This window comes from Geotrypetes seraphini, chromosome 5 (assembly GCF_902459505.1).
Source record: "Geotrypetes seraphini chromosome 5, aGeoSer1.1, whole genome shotgun sequence".
In the NCBI taxonomy this organism is placed as follows: Eukaryota; Metazoa; Chordata; class Amphibia; order Gymnophiona; family Dermophiidae; genus Geotrypetes; species Geotrypetes seraphini.
The window spans coordinates 96,591,694-96,614,149 of NC_047088.1; the positions used below are offsets into that span (position 1 = coordinate 96,591,694).

At 44.3% G+C, this 22,456-nt stretch overlaps 1 protein-coding gene across 2 annotated transcripts in view; it reads right to left on the reverse strand.

Annotated features, from left to right (window-relative positions):
• MVP (major vault protein) overlaps positions 1-22,456 on the reverse strand; it is a 55,931-nt gene that overhangs the window by 3,146 nt on the left and 30,329 nt on the right. For both annotated transcript variants that reach the window (XM_033945737.1, XM_033945736.1), the window contains exons 8-13: positions 15,689-15,814; positions 13,392-13,550; positions 7,426-7,664; positions 4,255-4,452; positions 2,947-3,091; positions 2,644-2,855 (exon numbers count right to left, since the gene is read on the reverse strand). In XM_033945737.1, coding sequence (XP_033801628.1) covers positions 2,644-2,855; positions 2,947-3,091; positions 4,255-4,452; positions 7,426-7,664; positions 13,392-13,550; positions 15,689-15,814 — 1,079 coding nt within the window. The remainder of the gene's footprint in view (positions 1-2,643; positions 2,856-2,946; positions 3,092-4,254; positions 4,453-7,425; positions 7,665-13,391; positions 13,551-15,688; positions 15,815-22,456) is intronic.

Sequence of the window (22,456 nt, forward strand, 5' to 3'; positions counted from 1 at the left end):
ACACAAAACACGGTGTGTGTTCTGTGCCAGTCTGGAGGGATTAAAAAAAAGAAAATTAGCAGGTAAGATAATTTCTCCTTCTTTATTGTTCCTCCAGACTGGCACAGATGTATAGGATGTACCAAAGCAGTACCCATCACGGGTGGGACCCCGAAGGGCCACTACATAAACACACTCACCAAAAAAACAGCATCTCGATGCACCTAAATGTCCACTCGGAAGCAACGTACAAAATAATGCAAAGAAGACCAAACTGCAGCCTTGCAGATATCCACCAGGGACACAAGAGAGGATTCAGCCCAGGAAGCCGCCTGACCCCGCGTGGAATGAGTTTTGAGAAAATCTTCTGAAGGTGGTATGCTGAAGCAATAGTCTTTTTGATCCAGTGCATGATTGAAGCTTTAGAAGCACCTTCCCCCTTACGACTGCCTGTCAGGAGACTAAAGATGATTTGACTGTATGAACTCCCGAGTCCTTTTCACATAAGAGCAAAGAACTCTGCAGACATCCAACCTGTGCAACTGCCTCTGCTTTAAAGTACCCTCTCACTAGAATAGATGTATCTGTCTGTCTTTTTTTCTGTCTCTCTCTCTCTCTCCTTGGCCGCTATCTGTCTGCTATCTCTCTCCTTGGCCACTGTCTGTCTGTTTCTTGTGCCCCTTCTCCCACCTACCTGTCTTTCTGTGTGTGTGTGTGTGTGTGTCTTTATTTCTGACTGTCTGTCTATCTCCGTGCCCCCTGACTGCCCTTTAATCATGGCCCTTCTCCCAAGTACCTTTTTTTTGTTTAGAGTGCAAAGGGCAACTGGCGCACAGAAACTGCCGCTGGCTCAGCTGTAGAAAGTGTAGGAAAGCGCTTAAAAACGCCATCTGCGCACGCACCGCTACTACCATATCTCTGCCTACTCTGCCACAAAGCTACGGATCACGGAGGCAGAGATCACACTTAGGGTTTTATTAGTGATAGATAATTTTGCATATTCACACATTCTAAAAAGGAGTGGACAAACATGCTCCTGAGTTGTTTGCATTTACAGTAGTCCACTGGTCATCTGTATTGTATTGTGTCTGTGTTGAACCATCTCAGAAGACACCAACTCTTGATTGCAACACCTTTACAGAAGTTCATGTAAACCACTCTGAGAAACTTTCAATAAACAATAAGCCTATTTTGCTTTCTGGGCCCTATTAATAAATGTTCTGTGTAACAATTTAAACTATGTCTCCTGCATATCTGTAGAAGTCATCATATTAAAAAGTTGTCAAACATATCTAAGAACTGTTGGATAGTAAATTGATCCTGGAGTTTGTCCATTCCCTCTGCTATCAATTCAGATCTGATCAGATTATACAGTATTGAAAGTTTATTGTGCTTAGGTTTAATTTTTATATCCCATGAACAATACTTCTAGGATTCGGTGTACTGTTTTTTCAAAGATGTCCAATAATGTCTGGCTTGTGCCAACGCCAGTCTCATGAAGGTCCTACTTAATCAATTATCATCTTTCTCCCAATTTAAAGCTATTGAATTCATCATCCATTATGTGACTCAAGAAATGGCTGCCCTTTAGTGCACACCATCTAGAAAAGTATATCCCATCCCTGGGTGTAATTTAGAGTTTCCCACCAAAGAGATAAAGGGAGAGGCCTATGATGCAATATGGGAAGGCCACAAAAAGTTGAATTTATTGGGAAGATCCCCCTGGCTCCCCTCCTGCTGGTGTAAAAAATTTAGAAATTGAAATGGATGGCCCATCTATCCTCCTGGAGTGAACTTCGCTTAACCGGTTTAACTTTCATGGATCTATCACAGAAGAACTGCTACGTTATATGCTCTAATATTGGGAACCCCTTATCCCCCCTTACATCTTTCTTGAATCAATTTATAGAAACTAATTCTCAGAGCCTTGGCCCTCCAAATAAACCTAGTTCAGATCATTCGCAATCTTTGGGTTGTACCCAGACTGGAATGGGTTGCAAGGGATCTAACAGCTTGGGAATCATTACTATTATGACCAAGGCTATGTAGTTCATAAGGGATAAAGGAATAGTGCATTCTAATGTTTAAAATATAAAAGAGCAATTTTCAAACCTTTTTCTACGAATGAATAGCTGTTTACCCATGGGAAAATCCCTACTAAAATGACCTCCCCCCCTTTGGATAAACAAGTTTCCAGGTTTTAAAAGAGGAATGGAGTCAGGGCAGAAAGAGGTCAGAAGGAAAGTCACAGTGGATATTTGCACCTACTAATAAGCAGGTGCAAATGATATCTACTGGTCAAATTTTTAAAGTAGATATCTACAAGCAATACAGACAGAAACTCCAGATGCATGACTCCATCTGTAAGAAAATCAATATGCAATCAAAAAAAAAAAAGGATTTTAAGCTTTTAAGCTGAAATGTCTCTTTCCTGTGACACACTAACACATGCCAAACCAAGCACAACCCTCTGTTCAAAGATGCGTCTCCCAAAATTCCTAAAAAGTGAAACAGCTATGACCTTTCCTTTTAGATAATGTGTGACTGACAAAACATCATATGATGAGAAAGTTGCAGCAGACTTCTTACTAGAAGTGACTGGCAAAAAATACCCTACAGGGTGTGGAATGTTTTGCCCCGTCCCCCAATCGTGCCACCTCTCACCGGGCAGTAGCCTCCTGAGAGTTGGTGGTAATCTCGATAGCCAGCTGCACGCTCTTCTGCAGTGCATCCCGGGTACGCTGGTCCACAGGCTCCACCGACTGGATATCTACACTGGTCACCACCAGGTTGTTCTGTGGGAAGCGTAAGGAATTGCGGATCTTGGCAGCCTCATCAAAACCAAAGACAGCAGAGCAGATGATGCGGCTTGAGTTCTGCAGAGAGAATGAATTTACATGTCCCAGTCACTTTAATTTGGGAGGCAGAGGGATGGGAAAGGTCTAGTTTTTCCTGGCCTCAAGTTACCTTATGGAAGTCATCGAACTGCACCGAAGCCACAGCCCCACGGATGCGGGAAGCAATAGCCTTGCAGGCATCTCCCACGAAGTCTGGCACACTGAAGAGCTTAGCAGCCTCTAGAGGGTCATTCTTATCCTTAATGTCAAAGTGCCTGATAAGAGAGACATATAATGGGGAAAGGAAAAAAAGAATTAGTACAAAACATCATGGGAGGTCAATATTTAGCATAGTTTAAACAGGCAGGAAAGGCACAGAACTTGCATTATTGCGCATTAGCTAGTAAATTAGCCACATTGAGCCGGATATTCAAACAGTGGGAGACAGCCCAGCTACCTCCCGCAGTCAGCACTGAACCTGAAAATTCAGTGCTGGGGCTATATCCTGTCACCAGCATTGAATATTCAGGCTAAGTTCAGCCACAATTGACATGGCTGATCAGTGCCAATATTCATTGACTGACTGGCTGGCTAAGTCACAGCAGCCAAAGATAGATTTGCTTTTTAGATGGGTCTATCTCGCTGCTAGACTCAGCTGGTCAGCCAATGAATTTTGGCACTGACCGGCTATGCTGTGCAACAGGAGATAGCTGCACATTAGTGCAGGTTAGTAAATTAACTCTCTAGGCAGTAAGCTCTCTGGGGCAGACAACTACAGACCGCTGATAATCAAGTAAAGTCTTAACTTAGGAATTGGAAACATGAGTAATGTAATCTAAAAAAATGCTTAAATCCACTCCTGAAGCGTCCTCTCAGGTGGCATCCTACACAGAGTGGAAAGCAGCCTAATGGTTAGACCAGCCGGCTGAGAACCTGGGGAACCCGGTTCAAATTCCAGCTCCTTATAATTTTGTACAAGTCCATTGTTTCGGGTACAAATTCAGATTGGGAGCTCTTCAGGGGTACAAAAATACCTATTGAACCTGAATCTACACTGTTTCAATAGCGTTAGGGCTTACAGGCAGTCTCAACAAGGTCACTCCAAGGGCTTCAGGGGAAACATTAAAAAAGTGTTTCACGCAGATATTTGCTCAATGTGAACTAAAAGGGTATGATGTGGGTTTTGTAAATTGTGCTACTTATTCATCTGTTATTTACTTTACCTGTGTTATAATAATACATTTCAATAAATTAGAAAGAAATAAAGTGTTTCACAGTGGTGGTTACAGAAGTGAAGGGCAGCTGATATAACTAGATGGATTGGAGGGGGGGGGGGGTGCCAGGCACTACAGATAGATGTACATCACAAAGGACACGTCACAGGACAGGTGGGTGGCTATCAGAGTGTGAACAGATGCCTCCTTTGCATTACCCTCACCAGTTGTAGGAGAGCTGGATCTGTAATCTGGCATGGTCTGCAGTCTCAATATTGATAATATCTGTACAGAAGTCTGGTCCCAGCAGAAGGCAGATGGATTTGATGATATTGGAGCGTTTTGGCTTCTCCCCGGAGAGACTAATCACTGTGAACTGCTCGTCAGGTCCAAGAACCACCAGCTCGGGGCCAAAGACCACCCTGAAGGGAAAAGGAAAACATAGTAAGAGAGGCTGGGAAAAGTGATAGAAGGAAGGGAGAAAAGTGCCTAGTATGGCAACTCTAAACAGAAGAGCTATGAGCTAGCATGCAGAACATTTGGGCTTGATTACCCCTAGAAGGTGACTCTCACTATACATCAATGACACTTACTTGCCAGACTGAGGAAGAATCAGGAGTAAGACCTTCATGAAAGTGAAGGTGAAGACCCCTATGAGACCCCAAAAGTTATATATATTTTTTTTCCCAATTCTTTATTCATTTTAAAATCAAACAAGTGCACATAAATATATCATAAAATGATTCCAATATAGCACTTTAAAATCTAACACATAAAATCTAATAGACCATTAATGATATAAACCCTACCCACCCATAAAATTTCCTCCCTAAATCCTCCCTCCCCCCTGAGTGTGCATACAATAAATCTAAAAAAGGAAGAAAAATGATGCCTATTCATTACAATACTTTTCCAATGGCCCCCAAATCTTTACAAAGTTATTATAATTCCCTTTTTGCAACGCTAATGCTCTTTCCATCTTAAAAATATGACATAACAAATTCCACCAGAATGTGTAATTAAGATTTTTGTAATTTTTCTAGTTATTGGTAATATGTTGAATGGCAACCCCTGTCATAATTAATAAAAGTTTATTGTTGTGTGATGATATTTGACTCTTTTTTCTCATAACCATTCCAAATAAAACCGTATCATAAGAAAGCGCAACATGGTTTTCCAATAGAAAATTTACTTGAGTCCAAATTGAATTCCAAAATAACTTAATACAGGGACAGTAATAAAGTAAATGATCCAATGTCCCTGGTTCCAGATTACAGTGCCAGCATCTATTAGATTTAAAGCTATCTAACTTTTGTAAACGAACAGGGGTCCAAAACGCTCTATGCAACAAAAAAAAAAACAAGTTTGCCTCATAGACTGTACATCTCATTCTCCAAGACCAAATTTGTGGCCACTGAGATGCAAAAATCTGCTGCTTAATCTCAATGCTCCAAATGTCTCTAAGACCACATTTTGGTTTTTTATTCAAGTATCCAGATAACAATTTATACCACAATGCGGCTTGATGTCCTAGGAAGTCTGCTTGGAAGCATAGGAACTCCAGACTATATTGATTATTAAGATACTTCCATTCAGGGAACCTCACCTGAATAGCCTGCTTCAACTGCAACCACTTAAAACTTTGTGATTTATTAAGACCAAATCTATGTTGCAATTGTGAAAATTCAAGCAGTTTACCATCTGAAATAACATCTTTCAGAGTTCGAATACCCACAATAATCCAGTTCTTCCATAAGACTTGATATCCGCCAATTTTAATCTTGGAATTTATCCATAAGGATTGATTAGTTGACTTATTAATTGGAATAGGTGTTAAATTGCTAATATATCTCAATGTTTTCCATGAATCCATTAAAATTTTATTCTCCTTATATCTCCTTATATATTTTTAAGAAAGACACTGTGCTTATGAATTCAAGTTTCTGAACAATCATATGTCTCCCTGTCAGCATAAACAACAAGTCTTTTTATGAGAAGTTCTTTTTGCCCCCCAAAACTGGCAAGCATCTGCTGACTATTACAACATTGGTTATCTGCTGACTGGATATTTTGGGACTTTTCAAGAAGACAAACCAAAATAAATTTGTCAGGGAAATAGAAAGGTCAGATTTGACAATGGGTGATATCATGCTTCAATAGGGCTCCGAGATAAATATGCAGACTATACAATCAATAGATATGATAGATGTGTCAACCCAATAGAAAGTGAGTAAGTAATCTGTAACTAGGTGATACTTTAGGCTACTGAACTAAAGTATTTAAGTAGCATACCGGCTGCCTTAGACTTGAGGATGGATCCATAAACAGAAGGTGGCCACTCTGTATGCTATCCATTGGCTCAATGTGCTGTACTTTGTTGTTTCATGAAAGCTGATTTTTGTCTATTGCTAATAAACCTATATTATATACAGCAATTGGGTTGTTGTGACGTCAGTATTATGAGAAGGTCCGCAGCCACTTTTTCACAGACCTAAGGTGTATAAAGCCTAGGCAAGGGGGAATTTTACTGCCTAGAGCAGGGGTCAGCAACCTGCGGCTCTTCTCCTATGTTAGATAGGTTCCCAGACCTACCGAAGTATCTAGTAGTCCAGCAGAGTCTTCATGGCAGAAGAGCAGCCTTCTCGCTCCTGCCTCCTAAAATGGCTGCTGTGATCTCTTGTGGCAGCTTGTGGTACTACAAGAAATGTCACAAGCAGCCACAAAAGGTCAAGGCAACCATTTTAGAAGGCAGGCACAAGTGGGCCATGCTCCTGCCACAAAGACCCCCGTGGGGGCCTAACTCTACAAATGGTGGCGTGGAGGGGCAGGTGGTGGCAATGTGGAGTTAAGCTGCCACAAGAGGGCCATGCTGCTAACCTGAATACACCACCACTGGACCCGGTACCTAGGCAGGCCGGGGGCGGATTGGGAACAGTGGGATTGGAGGGAGATCAAAGGGTTGGGGCACAGATGAGAGGTTCAGAGACCTGCGAGGGGATGGAGGGGAGAAAGAGGAGAAACAACAGACCTTGGGGAGGGAAGAGAGTAAGAGACCTGGAATATCTCAAACACCCTTCTCTACTCATTGTGATTCTTTATAAATCTTCGGTCAAACATTTATGATAAAATGGCTCTTTGCTTTAAAAAGGTTGCCGACCCCTGGCCTAGAAAGAAAACCCCTCGGTAGTTTCTTGTTTCTTATTAAATTCTGTGATACTGAAATACAGTAAAAGATGAGTCCCTTAGATGAAAGCTCATATAAATGAGAGCAATTTGCCTGGCCAAAATAAATGATGTTCAAGAAAAAGGACAAAATGGAGGAGGAAATAACACAAGAGGTAAAGGCAGCAAGCCAAAAGAATGGGATAAAAAGGGACAGAGAATAAAGTATTTACCTGGCTTTCTTCTCCCGGTAGTCGTAAACCTGCACAGCAGCATTATGGGGAACTCGGAAGCAGATAGCACGGGTCTTATTACGGACTATTCTCTCTCGGTGTGTCTGGGATCGATCTGAGCGATCAGCCAGGGGATCCTTATCCGAGCTCAACAGGGCTTCTACGTTCGGAGGCAGCTCCTTCTCCCATAGTTCCTCATCTTGCGTCAGCATGTAGCTGTGGCCTATAACAGCCCTTACCTGGAAGCAGAAATATAAAGTCAAGCTACACCAGATCTTTCAGCAATTTCTTTTTGAATCCTGTATATCTGCAACCTGTTCTGATCCATTGAAACCCTCTACTGGAATGATTAATTGTTCAAGAAGATGACTTTGTAGCACTTGATAGCTTTCCTGCCAGAAGCTTCCTTTGAGAATTTTAGTTGCTTCCAGACAGGTAAACAAAGACCATCTTGTTGGACCCTTGATTTAGGGGGGCCCCCACTAACAGTGTCCTGCCTGTAAATATTGTGAGCTCCTTGACAAAAGGAAAAATATATTCTGAACCAAAGAAATTAGTGGCTGACACTAACCCCCATAATTCTAACATCTTAATGCCTAAATATAAATGCCATTTGGGTACTAAGATTGTAGAATACTAGCACTTGCAAATGTGAATTTAACTTTCACCTGTGTCTGCGCTAGGCATGTGCTCGGCAATATTCTATCATGTGAACACACAAGTTTGGAGGTGTGGACCAGTGGGTAGAATTGCTGCCTCAGCACCCTGCAGTTTCAAGTTTGATCCCAGCCTGCTCCTTGTGACTCTGGGCAAGTCACTTAATCCCTCCACTGCCCCAGGTACCATAGTCAAGACTGTGAGCAAGCCGGTACAGATAGGAAAAATACTTAAAGAATACCCGATTACAATTCAGTGTATTGTAAACCACTTTGGATGAATCTCTTCTTGAAAAAGGCCATTAATACATCCCATTAAGTAAATAAATAAGTCACATAAATGCTAAGGGGGGGTGCACAGGGGGAGGTGCATTGGCAGGGTACGTGCACGTCTAAGGTTTGTACATATAGGTTTATAGAATACTTTATTTAAGTTTGACATGTAAGTGGTTGTGCACAGATATCCATTTACACTACATGGACAATTCTACAAAAAGTACACCAAAGTTTAGGTGCCAAAATGCGAAGTGTGAATTCTGTAACGGGATCTGGGTGCCCAGAATCCATTATAGAATACTAGCTTAAGTCGGCATTTACACATCTACATTTAGGTGAAACACTTACGCCATGTCTATGGCAGGTGTACTTGCATGCGTCTAGTGGCAGTGTAAATGTTTTATAACATCTGCAATTGGGGGACTGCCCATGCCCTCCCTTTCATTAGTACACTAAGCAAGTTATGCACAAAGATTATAGAATACCGCTTGGTGCCCATCCCACTTCCCTATAGAGAACTGTAGTCCACTCTACCATTTTCTCTTTTTTACCCATTTCCAGTGGTGTAGTAAGGGGGGGGGTCTGCCCCAGGCACTGTCTTGGTGAGTGCGCAGGCACCTGTCCTCCTCTCCGCGTGTACATTGCTTCCCTTCCCCCGTACCTCTAATGTTCCTGGTGTGAGCAACAACCCCTAACCTGCTGTTGCGCCATTATTGGCTCTTCCTCCAATGTCACTTCCTGGACCTGTGTCTAGGAAGTGACATCAGAGGAAGAGCAGACACTGGCACGACAGCATGTTGAGGGTTGCTGCTCGCACCAGGAACGTTGCAGAGGTACAGGAGAAGGGAAGTGGTGCATATGCGGAAGGAGGGAGCAGGGAAGGAACATGTGGAGGTTGTGAGCAGAGAAAAGGGCAGGGGAGGGGCACCACCACCCCAGGATCCTCTCACCCTCACAATACCATTCCCCTTTTCATCCCTGCTAATTCTCTTTCTCTGCTACTATTATTTCCATTTTTTAACATACGGAAATCACTTAGAAGTACTCCAATAAGCAGTATATCAAATATAAATAAACTTGGAGTTTGCCCTGAGTCACAAAAAGCTGCAGTGGGAATTGAACCCAGTTCTAGAGAATGACACGGTGACTGCTACTCGTGGCTAGTCACGGGTAACCTGCCGGAACGTGAAAAAAAAAATCAACTGCTTGTCGTGGGGACAAAGCCATTCACTGCCCCGCAGTAAAGGATCTGCCGCAATTTACCTCGCTTCCCACCCCTCTATCTCAGCAGCCCCTTCCCCTTTTGAATCCAGCCGCCAACCTCCTTCCCTAGAACAGTCCCCCACCCTCGCACCTAATGTGTTCGCTGCTGCCGCCATCTGGGATCCGGTTTATAAACAAGCCTCCTTCCTGCCCTCCTCTGCCGAAGCCAACCCAAAAGGCTTCCTTCCGATGTCAGAGCCGGGGATCCCAGTTACCTCACTCAACAGTCCTCATTCCAGCTGGGCTGCTTCCAAGTCAGCCACATGCAGCATGCAAGAGCTGCTGCCAGCAGTGCCTCCCTGCAAACAAATACGGCTGAAAGCAGAAAGGAGCAGCCCAGCTGGAAGGAGGACTGTTGAATGAGGTAACTGGGACCCTGTAGCCGCGAATCTAAATTACCTTCTTACAGCAGCTGTAAGAAGGTAATTTAGATTCACGGTTAAGGGCAGGGAGGTTTGTCGGACTGGGGCTGTTGTCAGTCGGTCGGGGAAGTGCTACAAAAGTAAGGGGACCTGGCCGGCTGTGCTGCACCCGGGGCGGTAGAGAAGGAGGGGGGAGAAGGACGCTGAAAGCACTTAAGACAAAGGGGTGGAGAAGGACGCTGAAAGGCCATGGGGAAGACGGGCGGGGGGGGGGAAGGACTCTGAAAGCACTTGAAGACAGAGGAGGGAGAAGGACGCTGAAAGCACATGGGGAAGACAAAGGGGTGGAGAAGGATGTTGAAAGGACATGGGGAAGACAAAGGGGTGGAGAAGGATGCTGAAAGGACATGGGGAAGACGGGGGGTGGTGGAGAAGGACGCTGAAAGGCCATGGGAAGGGCGGGGGGAAGGACTCTGAAAGCACTTGTGGAAGACAGAGGGGGGAGAAGGATGCTGAAAGCACATGAGGAAGACAAAGGGGTGGAGAAGGATGTTGAAAGGACATGGGGAAGACAAAGGGGTGGAGAAGGATGCTGAAAGGACATGGGGAAGACGGGGGGTGGTGGAGAAGGACGCTGAAAGGCCATGGGGAAGACAGAGAGGGAGAAGGACGCTGAAAGGACATGGGGAAGCAGAGGGGGGAGAAGACGCTGGCAGGGAAGAAGACAGATGCCAGACTATGGGGGGAGCGGAGAGAAGAAGATGGGTGCCAGACCAATTTGGAAGGGGGAAGAAAGGGAGAGGCACAGTAACAGAGCAAATGGAAGATGCAGAAGGAAGAGAGACAATGGATGGAAGGAATTGAATGAGAACATGAGGAAAACAGAAACCAGGCAACAAAGGTAGGAAAATAATTCTATTTCTTTTTTTTTTTGCTTCAGGATAAAGTAGTATATTAGTTGTGTTGATAAAAATTTATAAACATTAGAGGCTCTGGTAGAAACCCATTTACAAAGTATGTATTCTTCCCAATTAATATTTTCAAATTAATAAAGTCTTTTTGCTTATTTGTAAATGGATTTCTACCAGAGCCTTTAATTCAGTAGCATAATTAAATGAAATAACTATTTCTGAAGTTTATAGGGATGGGCGGGGACGGAGGGGATTCCTCACGGGGACGGGTGGGATTCCTCGCGGGGATGGGTGGGGACGGAGGGATTCCTCACGGGGACGGGTGGGGACGGGTGGGATTTCTGTCCCCGCGCAACTCTCTACTGCTGACTAGGCACTCATGTTATAGAATGAGGAGATATAGATTTGCTATCTGCCACTACAGCTTTAGGAGCAAGCAATTATCTATACATACAGCAGTAATATTCAGCTGCCACTGGTGTTGTTAATGTGTCGTTAATTCAGCACTGCCACCTATCCATATTTTTAAGCGCCATGGATGGCATTTAATAAACTGTGACCACTGATAGCACTTAAAATTGTATAAGTTTCAAGTTTATTAATACATTTGATGAATCGCCTATTAAAATTACTAAGCGATGTACAAAATCCAATTAAAGAATAATAAAGAGAAACTAACATTTTAACAATATAATTTCATAAAATACAAACATGAGTTGGGAGGGAAAAAGTAAAAGTTACAATTTTCAAATTTTGGTAGAAAAAGGAAAAAACAAGGGGGAGAGGGGCAGTTAAACCATAGCACGATTAGAAACCTCACTAAAAATTTTAAAAAAATTTTTTAAATATTAAAAGCATCTTTAAACAGATAGGATTTTAAAGATTTTTTAAATATTGTGACGTCTTTTTCAATTCTAATATAATGTGGCAGAGTGTTCCACCATTGAGGTCCCATCACAGAGAACATATCAGATCTTCTTGTTCCTATAATTTTCAGAGAGGGAACCGAAAGGAGATTTTGGCCAGATGAACGAAGTGGGCGTTGAGTACTGTGTGGGATTAAGAATCTAGATATAAATTGAGGTTCATTGGATGCTAGTGTTTTGAAGATAAGCAACATTATTTTAAAGATAGTGTCCAGGAGCTGATAAAATACAAATGTTAATTGAAAGGCAGTTTGCTATTATGTAAGTGCTGCAAAGCTCAAAATGTTCACAGAAGAGAGACAAAAAACATCCGTGAATCACTTCACCAGGTGTGAAATATCACCGATTTAAGAACCCTAGAGCCCTTCTAGCAGCTAAGACTGATAGCAGTATATTTAGTGTCATATTACAACATTATTAACACCAGATCCATCTTTGTTTTGATTAGAGAATGACACAGGAAAAAATTTTTTACCCGTCTCTACCCTGTGAGCTCGATTCCCGTCCCCGCAAACCATCTGATCCCATTCCTATTTTCCCCATTTCTATCTCCCCTCTGTATCTGTATACTCCCTCCTGTGTCCGGCATTGCCCCCCCCCCCGTCCATATACCATCTCCATGTATGTATCCCCATATACCATCCCCCCTTTATGTCTCTATGCCCCGATGCACATAATTTCCCCCCATGTATCTCTCCCTTATGTCTCTGTCCCTATGCCCCATACATATAATTTTCCCCCCATGTATCTCCCCTTTATGTCTCTGTCCCTATGCCCCCATGCACATAATTTTCCCTCTGTTTCTGTTACCTTCCTGTGTTCAGATTTCTCCTCTCCAACCCCATTTAGCTTCTTTCCCTCTTTCTTCCCCCAGCTTCCAACATCTAGCTCACCTGCCTGTCCTTCTGTCCTTTCTCTTTCCTACTCCTCGGCCAGTTTTGCTTTGGTGTCCTTTTCTCCCCCCCCCCCCCCCCCATCCAAGCTCTATGGGAAACTAATATTTTTTTTAAAGGTTCATTTCAGCTGGGTCCTCTGACCCAGAAGCAGCCCCCCTCCCTCCCTCTGCGGTCCGTGCATCTCCCTCCCTCCCTTGCCTTCACTGGCAATTTTCCTCTTAACAAGCAGCCGGAGCATTTCCTGAAGTCGTGTGCGGCTGGCCAGCTGCCTCTGCTCTGACGCAACTTCCTGTTTCCAGTTGCGTCAGAGGAGTAGTTTCAGGCAGCTGGCCAGCCACTCGCGACTTCAGAAAATGCTCTGACAGCTGCTTGTTAAGAGGAAAATCGCCAGCGAAGGTAAAGGCGAGGGAGAGATTCACGGACCGTGCGATCGGATTTTTTAAGTATTTTGTGCGCGTTCCCTCAATTGACTGCGGGGACAAGGCCATTCACCGCTCCACGGGGCGGTGAATGGCCTTATCCCCATACCCACAGCAACCAGGTTTTTTTTCATCCCCATTTCGGCGGGTTACCCATGGCTAGCTGTGGATATCAGTCACCAACCGTGTCATTCTCTAGTTTTGATATCCTCTGGGAGCAGGGACTCTGTTGACTGCACCCTCTTCTTTCCCCTTACCTTGCCAGTTTTGATGTCTCTCACATAGATACCCTCATTCTCATCCAGAGGAATAGCCTCCCTGGTCAGCACCACTTCCACCTCTACAGGAGGCACATATTCCATAGGCCCCCGAATCATCCAACGGTCTCCAGGCTTCCTTTCCACATCATTCCCATCCTATATCAAGGGGAGAGAAGATTAAACATCTGCAGCTGTTCTGTCCATACAGTTTGTGTTTGCATGTTTATATTATAACTAGTCTTTAAGCCCGTTACATTAACGGGTGCTAGAATAGATGTGTGTGTCTTTATTTCTTTTTCTCTCTCTCTTCTTGGCCGCTTTCTGTCTCTCTCTTTCTTCGGCTGTCAACCATCACCCCTTGCCTGTTCCACCTGTCCAGCAGTAGGCCTTCTCCCTTCCTTTTACCTCCCCTTGTCCAGCAGCACTCCTTACCTGCTCCACCTGACCCTCTTCCCTGCTCCCCCTGTCCAGCAGCACTTCTTCCCTGCTCCGCAGTCATTCTTCCCTGCTCCCCCTGTCCAGCAGCACTTCTTACCTGCTCCCCTGTTCCTCTTCCCTGCTCTGCCTGTCCAGCAGCACTCCTTCTTTACTCCCCCTGACCCTCTTCCCTGCTCCCCCTGCCCAGCAGCACTCCTTACCTGTGTCTCTCTTTCTCCTTAGTGTTTTGTTATTTTTTTCAATCTGTCTCTTTAGCCCCCTGTCCTTCTGTGAGTGTCTGTGTGTCTCTGTCCTTGTGCACTGTTTGTTTGTTTTTTTAAATCTCTGTTTAGCTTCTGATCCCCTCTGTTTCCATGGCAACCCTGTTCACGGATGTGAGGGCCGTTTTATGGTGCCGGGTCTGGCGTCGCCGTGTAGGTCGGAAGTGGAAGACGGGCCTCAGCGTTTTGTAGGGCTGGGTCTGGCGTCGCTGTGTAGGGCGGAAGCGGGAGGCGGGGGCCTCAGCACCGGCCGGGCGGCGTCTGGCGTCGCCATGTAGGGCGGAAGCGGGGCCTCAGCACCGGCCGCCGGCCCCCAGGAGCTCGAGGCCGGTGGCGGACATGGCTGGCGTGGCATGGTGGAGGAGGAACAGAGTTCGGTGACGTAAAACCCGCGCATGCGCAATCGTGTTTCCGCGACGGGATCAGGGAACACGATTTTTTTAGTGCGCATGCGCATCCTACCATTTTATTATATTAGATCCTTTGAACTATGCTGCTCAAAGCAAAACAGCTTTGGGCACAGGACATATAATCTTTACTCTTTATAGGTCGAATGTTGCACTGCTTATAGGCCTGCTCCACCGAGGCTGGATTTTAGACCTTTTAACATTTTAATGCGTTTTGTTTTCTGTTCTAAGAGATGTCTATTGTCTTGTGTTGTTTATTTGTTCAAATTACGGAGCGTTTACTTGTAACTCGCTCAGAATTGTAGCGAGTAAGAAATTTTTAAATAAATTTTTTAAAAAAGTGATCCATTCTCTCCAGGCTCGTTGCAATCTTCCTGCATTCATGCCTTAGTTAAGGGCAGTGGCGTAGTGAGGGTGAGTGGCACCCAGGGCGGTAGCACCCCTCCCCTATTCTCCGCCCACCCCCTTTCCATTCCCCCGTACCTCTTTAATTTTCCCAGCGCGAGCAGCATCATGAACTTGCTTCCCCCTCGACGTCACTTCCTAGGCACAGGACCCGGAAGCTACGTCGGAGAGAGCTGACACTGATGCGGGCAGCATATTTGTGAAACTGCTCGTGCTGGGAAAGTTAGAGGTATGAAGGAAGGGAAGGGGCGTGTAGCCGTGGGGGGGGGCAGAAGGTCAGGAAGGAGTGGTGCAGAGAGGAAGACGACTGCTGGCACCCCTACCAAGACAACACCCGGGGCAGACCACGCCACTGGTTCAGGGTGCAATGTTTTGGCCCTATTGGGTAAATCTATTGTATTCCTCCTTAAGCAGCACAGAACTTTATTTTAGAATTAGAAGGTAATATAATCTATTCATCATTCCTTCCTCCCTTTTCTGCCTTTGTAAACTGCATTGTCTTTTACCAATTATTCAGTCATCTGTTCATTCAGTCACTTACACTCAACTGAAATATCAACAAAAAAACTCGCCATACTTTCACTGACTCACAATCAGGGCAGCACTTTTGATTTCAACACTCCACAGTAAGTTTCTTGTTTGCTTATATGCAATAAAATAGTTGGAAATTAAGAAATTGAGTCATCTCAAATGGATATTGATCCATTTCTATTTGCTGTTTATTAATGCAGCTCTTACCAAAAAGCACTTCCTGCCTGTAGTTACACCGCTACCTGTCACTTACCTCATCCTTCTCTTCCAGACTCTCCAGGGCCTTCAACACCAGTCCCTCCTCCTCTGATAGGATGTACACATCCTGGATCCCATTCTCTAGGTTCTCCCCAGGCTGCAGGAAAAAGGATTTCTCCCCCTGTAGGAGAACACAAGAGCTGTTTCAGTCCTCTGTAGGCTTACTCCAGTTCAAGGGCTGCTCAAGGGGTTTTGGTATCCCAAGTAAAACTTTTGCTTTTGCTCCCCTATCTTGAGGGAGACAATTTGTGTTATGAGTTGCAAAATGGGCCAAATTTTCAGGCAGCACAGTACTGGCTTAACTTAAATACAGGCAGTCCCCGGGTTAAGAACATCTGACTTATGTTGGACTTGTACTTATGAACCGGGGTCCAGTCTCTCCCTTCCTGTGCCAAGGTGCCCCCTTTTCCTCCCTTCCTTTCCAAATGCAACCCTCCTCCTCCCTTCATCATCCTTTCCTCCATTCAGTGTCCCAAATTTGTGCCTCCCTCCTGTAGGTGCTTACCTCCACTAGCTAGCTGCCTCCTTCTAGCTGCACTTCTCTTCGCAAAGCCACAATCTGCGGCTGCTGCAAGCGGCCCACGGCTGACCCGGAAGCCTTCCCTCTGGCGTGTGTAGGAACTGTGGCTTTGCAAAGAGAAGTGCGGCTGGGAAGAGGGCCAGCCAGAGGAGGTAAACACCCACAGGAGGGAGGAAGGCACAAATTTGGGACACAGAACTGAAGGAAGGACAATGAGGGGTGCTTTGGGACACGGAAGGGAGGAGGAGAGTTGCACTGAGACATAGAAGGGAGGGAGCACAAACTTCAGAAAAAGGAGGGAAGAAAGGGGGGAGGGAGGGAAGGCGGAGAGCATGAACTTGGAACATAGGATGGAACAATGGAAGGAGTGAGAGAAAGAGATGCTGAGGTGGGAAAGAATAGTAAGAGAGAATTGTTGGGCATGGGTGTCTGAGTGAGAGGGAAAGAGATGGTGCATATGGGTGAATTGTTGGGCATAAGGAGGGAGAGAGAAATATTGAACATGGTGATGGGAGAGGCGCGAGATACAGATGCATGGGGAACAGAGAGATGAGAGGGAGAAATGTTGGATGTGGTGTTCTCATTCGTGGATGTGGTGGTGAAGAGGGAACATCAGGACAGAAAGAACAAACGTGTAAACCTCCTATGTTTTCTTTCTATTTAAACTACAGTACTTTTATTTTGAGGACTGTTTCTTTAATTTTTTTTTATAGACTATGTACTGTACAGGATCCAAGTTACATACAAATTCAACTTAAGAATGGTTTAAAAAACAGAACTCGTTCTTAATCCGGGGACTGCCGGTGTTGCCTTGGGCCTTTTTTTTTTTAAAAGTGCAGTAAGAGTTTTGCATTTACCAGGGGAGGGGAATTCTATATATGGCGTCCCCCAAAAAATCAGCAGGAAAAGAAAACTGCTTAGGAACATAAGAACACTAGGAACATAAGAACAGCCATACTGGGACAGACCAAAGGTCCATCAAGTCCAGTATCCTCTTTCCAACCGTGGCCAATTCAGATCCCAATACATTACATTACAATAGTGACTTTTATTCCACCATTTCCTTACGGTTCAAGGCGGATTACATAAGAGGTTATCTGGACATTTCCAGGAGTGTTACAGAATAGAGCGTGTTACTTCAGGGAATTGAAATGCTTCCTGCGGTGTTAGTTTGTCTTGATGGATTTTTTTGAATACCTAGCTAGATGCCAAGTAAATTTAGTTGCAACCATTTATACTGACTAAAATCTGGTGTAAATCACAGGCGCAGATCAGGCGTATTCTATAATAGACACAACGATGGAGTCATGAGGATAAGATGGTCTCAGGGTTGTATAGTTCAAAAGTCACTTTATTGATAAATATGTCACAAAAGCTCATAGACTCGACACTGGCAGTGTTTCGGCGTCTGTGCCTTTATCAAGAGTCTGTCTTGAAGGTGACCCATCAAATGTACGCAGGACATTAGCGCACCAACAATCCTGCTCAGACATTTGCACGCTTCCCTAATGCCTTCCCGTTTGTGCTCTGAGGAGGGGTTTAAGGGGGGAATCCCCCTCAATACACTCGTGCTCTCAATAAGGGGGTGTGGGGGGAACCCCCCAACTACACTTACAACTACACCCCCCCACTATACTTACAACTTGCGGTCTCCTCACGCAAACTCGAAGCTTTCCCTTTTCCGCTCTGAGGTGGGGTGTGGGGGGTACTCCCCCCCACTACAATCAGGGGGATGCCGATGCACTCTCAATTACACCATTACCACAACACCCCCATCCACTTACAATTTCACCCCAAACGGAAGGAAATAGGGCGGCAGCGTGCATTTGTCCTGCGTGCAAATGTCGAAGAGGGATTGTCAGCATATTGCGCGCTATTGACGGCGTACCGTCTTGAATGTTTGACAAGATACACATGGATACTCTGGGTAAAGTGCTGGTAAGAAGTCAGTGGAAGCAGCAGAAAAACTCGTGATCTTCAGCATAGCTTTGGACACTAGTTTTTCTACTGCTTTCACTGACATCTTACCAGCACTTTACCCAGAGTGTCCATGCGTATTGTGTCAAACATTCAAGACAGACTCTTGATAAAGGCACAGATGCCAAAACATTTATTTATTTATTTATTCAATTTTTTTAGCCCATCCTCCCGAAGGAGCCCAGAACAGGACATAGAGACATAATTTACATAAAATGCAATATAGACATGACAATAATTTGCAATATAGACGTGACTAAGTAGCATCTGGTGAGATTAGGTGGCGTAGGTGTGCTTGATTGAGTGGCATTTCTGGGTGAATGACTTTAAGTCGCTGGGTTTGTAAACAGGAAGATTTTCACGGCCTTCCTGAAGTTCCAGAGTCTATCTAGTGATTTAACAGAAGGGGGGATGGTGTGCCAAAGTCTGGGTATGAGAAGTGAGTAGGAGCGTTTGCGGGCTGTTTCAGATTTGAGGGAGCAGCCAGGAGGTCTGGTCAGTCGCTTTTCTCCTTGGGACCTCAGTGGTCACTTTGGGAAGTAGATTTGTAGTTTAGTTTTCATGTAGTACAGAATCATTTCATGGAAGGTTTTGAAAGTGAGGACCAGGGCCTTGAAGGTGCAGCGTTTTTGAATGAGCAGCCAATGCATGGAAGCTAACATGGTTGCGGATGCCTAGGTTTTTCAGAAGGTGGATTGCAGCGTTTTGCACCCTTTGGAGGCGGGAGAGAGTTTTGGTAGGCAGGCCCACTAGTAGAGTGTTACAATAGTCTACGCAGGATAGTACAAAAGCGTAGAGTAGTTGGGCAAATTCGGGTTCTGAGAAGTATGCACGTATGGTTTTTAGCTGGCGGAGGTAGTAGAAGGAGGATACTAGTTTGGATACGTGATCTGTCATTGATAAGTTAGAGTCAAGAGTTACTCCTAGGCTGCGGACGTTGTAAGGGTGTTTGTACCCCAGGAAAAGGACGGACGGGGGTATACACATAGATCTTTGTGGATCCAGAGAAGTTCTGTCTTGGATTCATTTAACTGTAACTTGTTCCTGGTCATCCAGGTCTTTATTTCAGTTAAACAAGATTGGAGTTTATAGATTTGTGTGTCTCGGTGATGGCCTAGGGGAAGATAGAGTTGAAGGTCATCAGCAAAAGAATGGATTCTGATTCGGTGTTTTCCCACTATGTCCAGTACTGGTTTGACAGAGGTTGAAGAGGAAAGGTAAGGCTCCCTGAGGCACTCCATAGTGGAGTGGTTTGGTTTCAGATAAGGAGCCACAAGGCTCCGTCCTGGGCCCGATCTTGTTCAACATCTATATAAGAGACTTGACAGAAGGGCTCCGAGGTAGAATAACATTATTCGCCGATGATGCCAAACTGAGCAATGTGGTGAGCAAAAGCACAACAGACAAAAAAGCAATGGCAGACGACATGGTGCATGACTTACTTCTGCTGGAGCACTGGTCTAGGTCCTGGCAACTCAGCTTCAATGCCAAAAAATGCAAAGTCATGCACCTGGGAAGCCAAAATCCATGCAAGATTTACACCCTAAATGGCGAGATTCTGACAAGAACTGAAGCAGAAAGAGACTTAGGGGTGATTGTCAGGGAAGACATGAAGTCTGCAAACCAAGTGGAGCAAGCTTCATCCAAAGCAAGGCAAATCATAGGTTGCATACGCAGGAGTTTCGTCAGCCGTAAACCTGAAGTCATTATGCCACTGTATAGATCCATGGTGAGACCGCACCTGGAGTACTGTGTGCAATTCTGGAGGCCGCATTACCGCAAGGATGTGCTGAGACTGGAATCGGTCCAGAGAATGGCCACCAGGATGATCTCGGGACTCAAAGAGCTCCCGTACAAGGAGTGGTTAGGGAAATTGCAGCTCTACTCACTTGAGGAACGTTGAGAGAGGGGAGATATGATCGAGACATTCAAGTATCTCACGGGCCGCATCGAGGTGGAAGAAGACATCTTCTTCTTCAAGGGTCCCGCGGCAACAAGGGGGCATTCGTGGAAAATCAGGGGCGGGAAACTGCACAGTGACACTAGGAAGTTCTTCTTCACTGAAAGGGTGGTTGATCGCTGGAATAGTCTTCCACTTCAGGTTATTGAGGCCAGCAGTGTGCCAGATTTTAAGGCCAGATGGGCTAGACATGTGGGATCTATCTGCAAAGATAGATAGGGAGGGTCACTGGGGTGGGGAGACTTGATGGGCCGTGGCCCTTATCTGCCATCTATTTCTATGTTTCTATGATTTTCCTAGTAGAACTCTCTGCGATCTGTTGGTCAGGAATGAAGAGAACCATTGAAGTGCATTGTCACAGATTCCGATGGACTTTAGCCTGGACAAGAGAAGAGAGTGGTTGATGGTGTCGAAGGTGGCACTGAGATCTAATAGTACCAGCAATGCATCATTTCCATCATCTAGGATTTTCCAGCAGTCATCTAGGATGTCCAAAAGCACTATTTCTGTGCTGTGGCGTTTCCTGAAGCCCAATTGGAAGTTGGAGAGGGTGACGTTGTCTCCAAGAAGTCTTGAAATTGCGTGAGCACTGTCTTTTCCAATATTTTTTAGATGAATGGGAGGTTTGAGACAGGTCTGAAGCTGCTTGGGTTGTCTGGGTCCATGGTTGTTTTTTTTCAGGAGTGGTTTTACTATGGCAGATTTTCAGCTCTGTGGAACTACACCCGATATAAGGGACTCATTTATTAGGGGTAGGATGGATTCCAGGAATACCTCGTTTGTGTCCAGGAGTGTAGTGGAGGGAAATGGGTCCAGGATTGAGGTTGCGAGGCATACTGAGTTTATTATGGTTTTGAGGTCGTTGTGAGAGATCAATTTGAAACTGTTCAAGGTTTCTGTCTTGAGTGGATTGTCATCTTGGGTGGTCTCTGGGATGTATGGGAGTGCTTTGGCCTCTGAGGCCAGTGTCGAGGAGTCTATGAGCTTTTGTGGCATATTTATCAATAAAGTGACTTTGAACTATACACCCCCAGCTGATCACTTGACATCTTATCCTCACGACTCCATCGTTGTGTGTTCTTCTCTTGTCGTTGAGGCCTGTCCTTGGCTTCCCATTCAGTGTATTCTATAATAGTGCACATAAATTTTTGTAGTGCCCTTGACCTGCCTATGCTGATCATGGCCACACTCCCTTTTTGATTCTACACACTAGAATTTATGCACACCTTTTATACTGTAGAATATGCCCAAAAAGATGCATGATTTAAGTTCTAATTAGTACCAATAATTGCCAATGGTTAATGGCCATCGGTACTGATTGGTTCGTTAATCAAGTTGCACAAACAAATTGGGTATGTGCCCAAATTTGTACATGTTTTATTAAAATTTGTTATATCACTTGAGCATATGACAGGTCTAAGTGGTTTACAATACAAATTAAATATAAAAAGAACTCCAATAATAATAAGACAAAGAATATAAATAACTATAACATCACATTTGTCTTAAAAAGACACCATCTGCCCCTCCCAAAAAAAATTATTAAATCTAAAATTAAATCTAATATCATATCTGAATGTCCTCTAGCTACCACAATCCCAGGAGTCCTACCGCAGAGTCAAACTCTCTCAATAATTATGAACAATTTCGGATAAGGACATATCATTCCCAAACGCCTCACAAAAATAGAAAGTTTTTTAGCCTTGACTCAAATGCCTGTGTTACTTCTAATCTAATATCTTGTGGTAGATAGTTCCACAACTGGGGACCCTTGAAATAAAACGCTTTTTTTCTTGTTGTTTCCCACTTGGCCCTTTTGGCTAGGGGAGAACCAACCTGTTACCCTGCATTGGTCTTAAATGCTCTTATTGGTGTATAAGGGATTACTAGAGAATGTAAATATTCAGGTTGATTATGGTTAAAAAAAAAAAAGCTGATGGACTAAAATCAAAATTTTAAATTCTATCCTATAATAAATAGACAACCAGTGATATTTCAAATAGGCAGGAGTAACCCTATCAAATTTCTTTTTGAAGCCCAATAATTTAATTGCGGTATTTTGAATTGTTTGTAATGCCCAAATAAACAATATTACAATAATCTAACTTGGAGATTAATAATACGTGAATAAGAGTATGCAAATTATGCTTCTGAAACAATCCTGTAATAGATTGTAACTTTCTCATGGTATGAAAAGTGTGGAGTTTTTTGCCTATGATACAGAGCAGGACTGGCTTATGAACTCATTGGGTTGCCGTTCGTATATTGTTGATAAGCTGAGGCTTTTTCTCCACCAATTATAAATG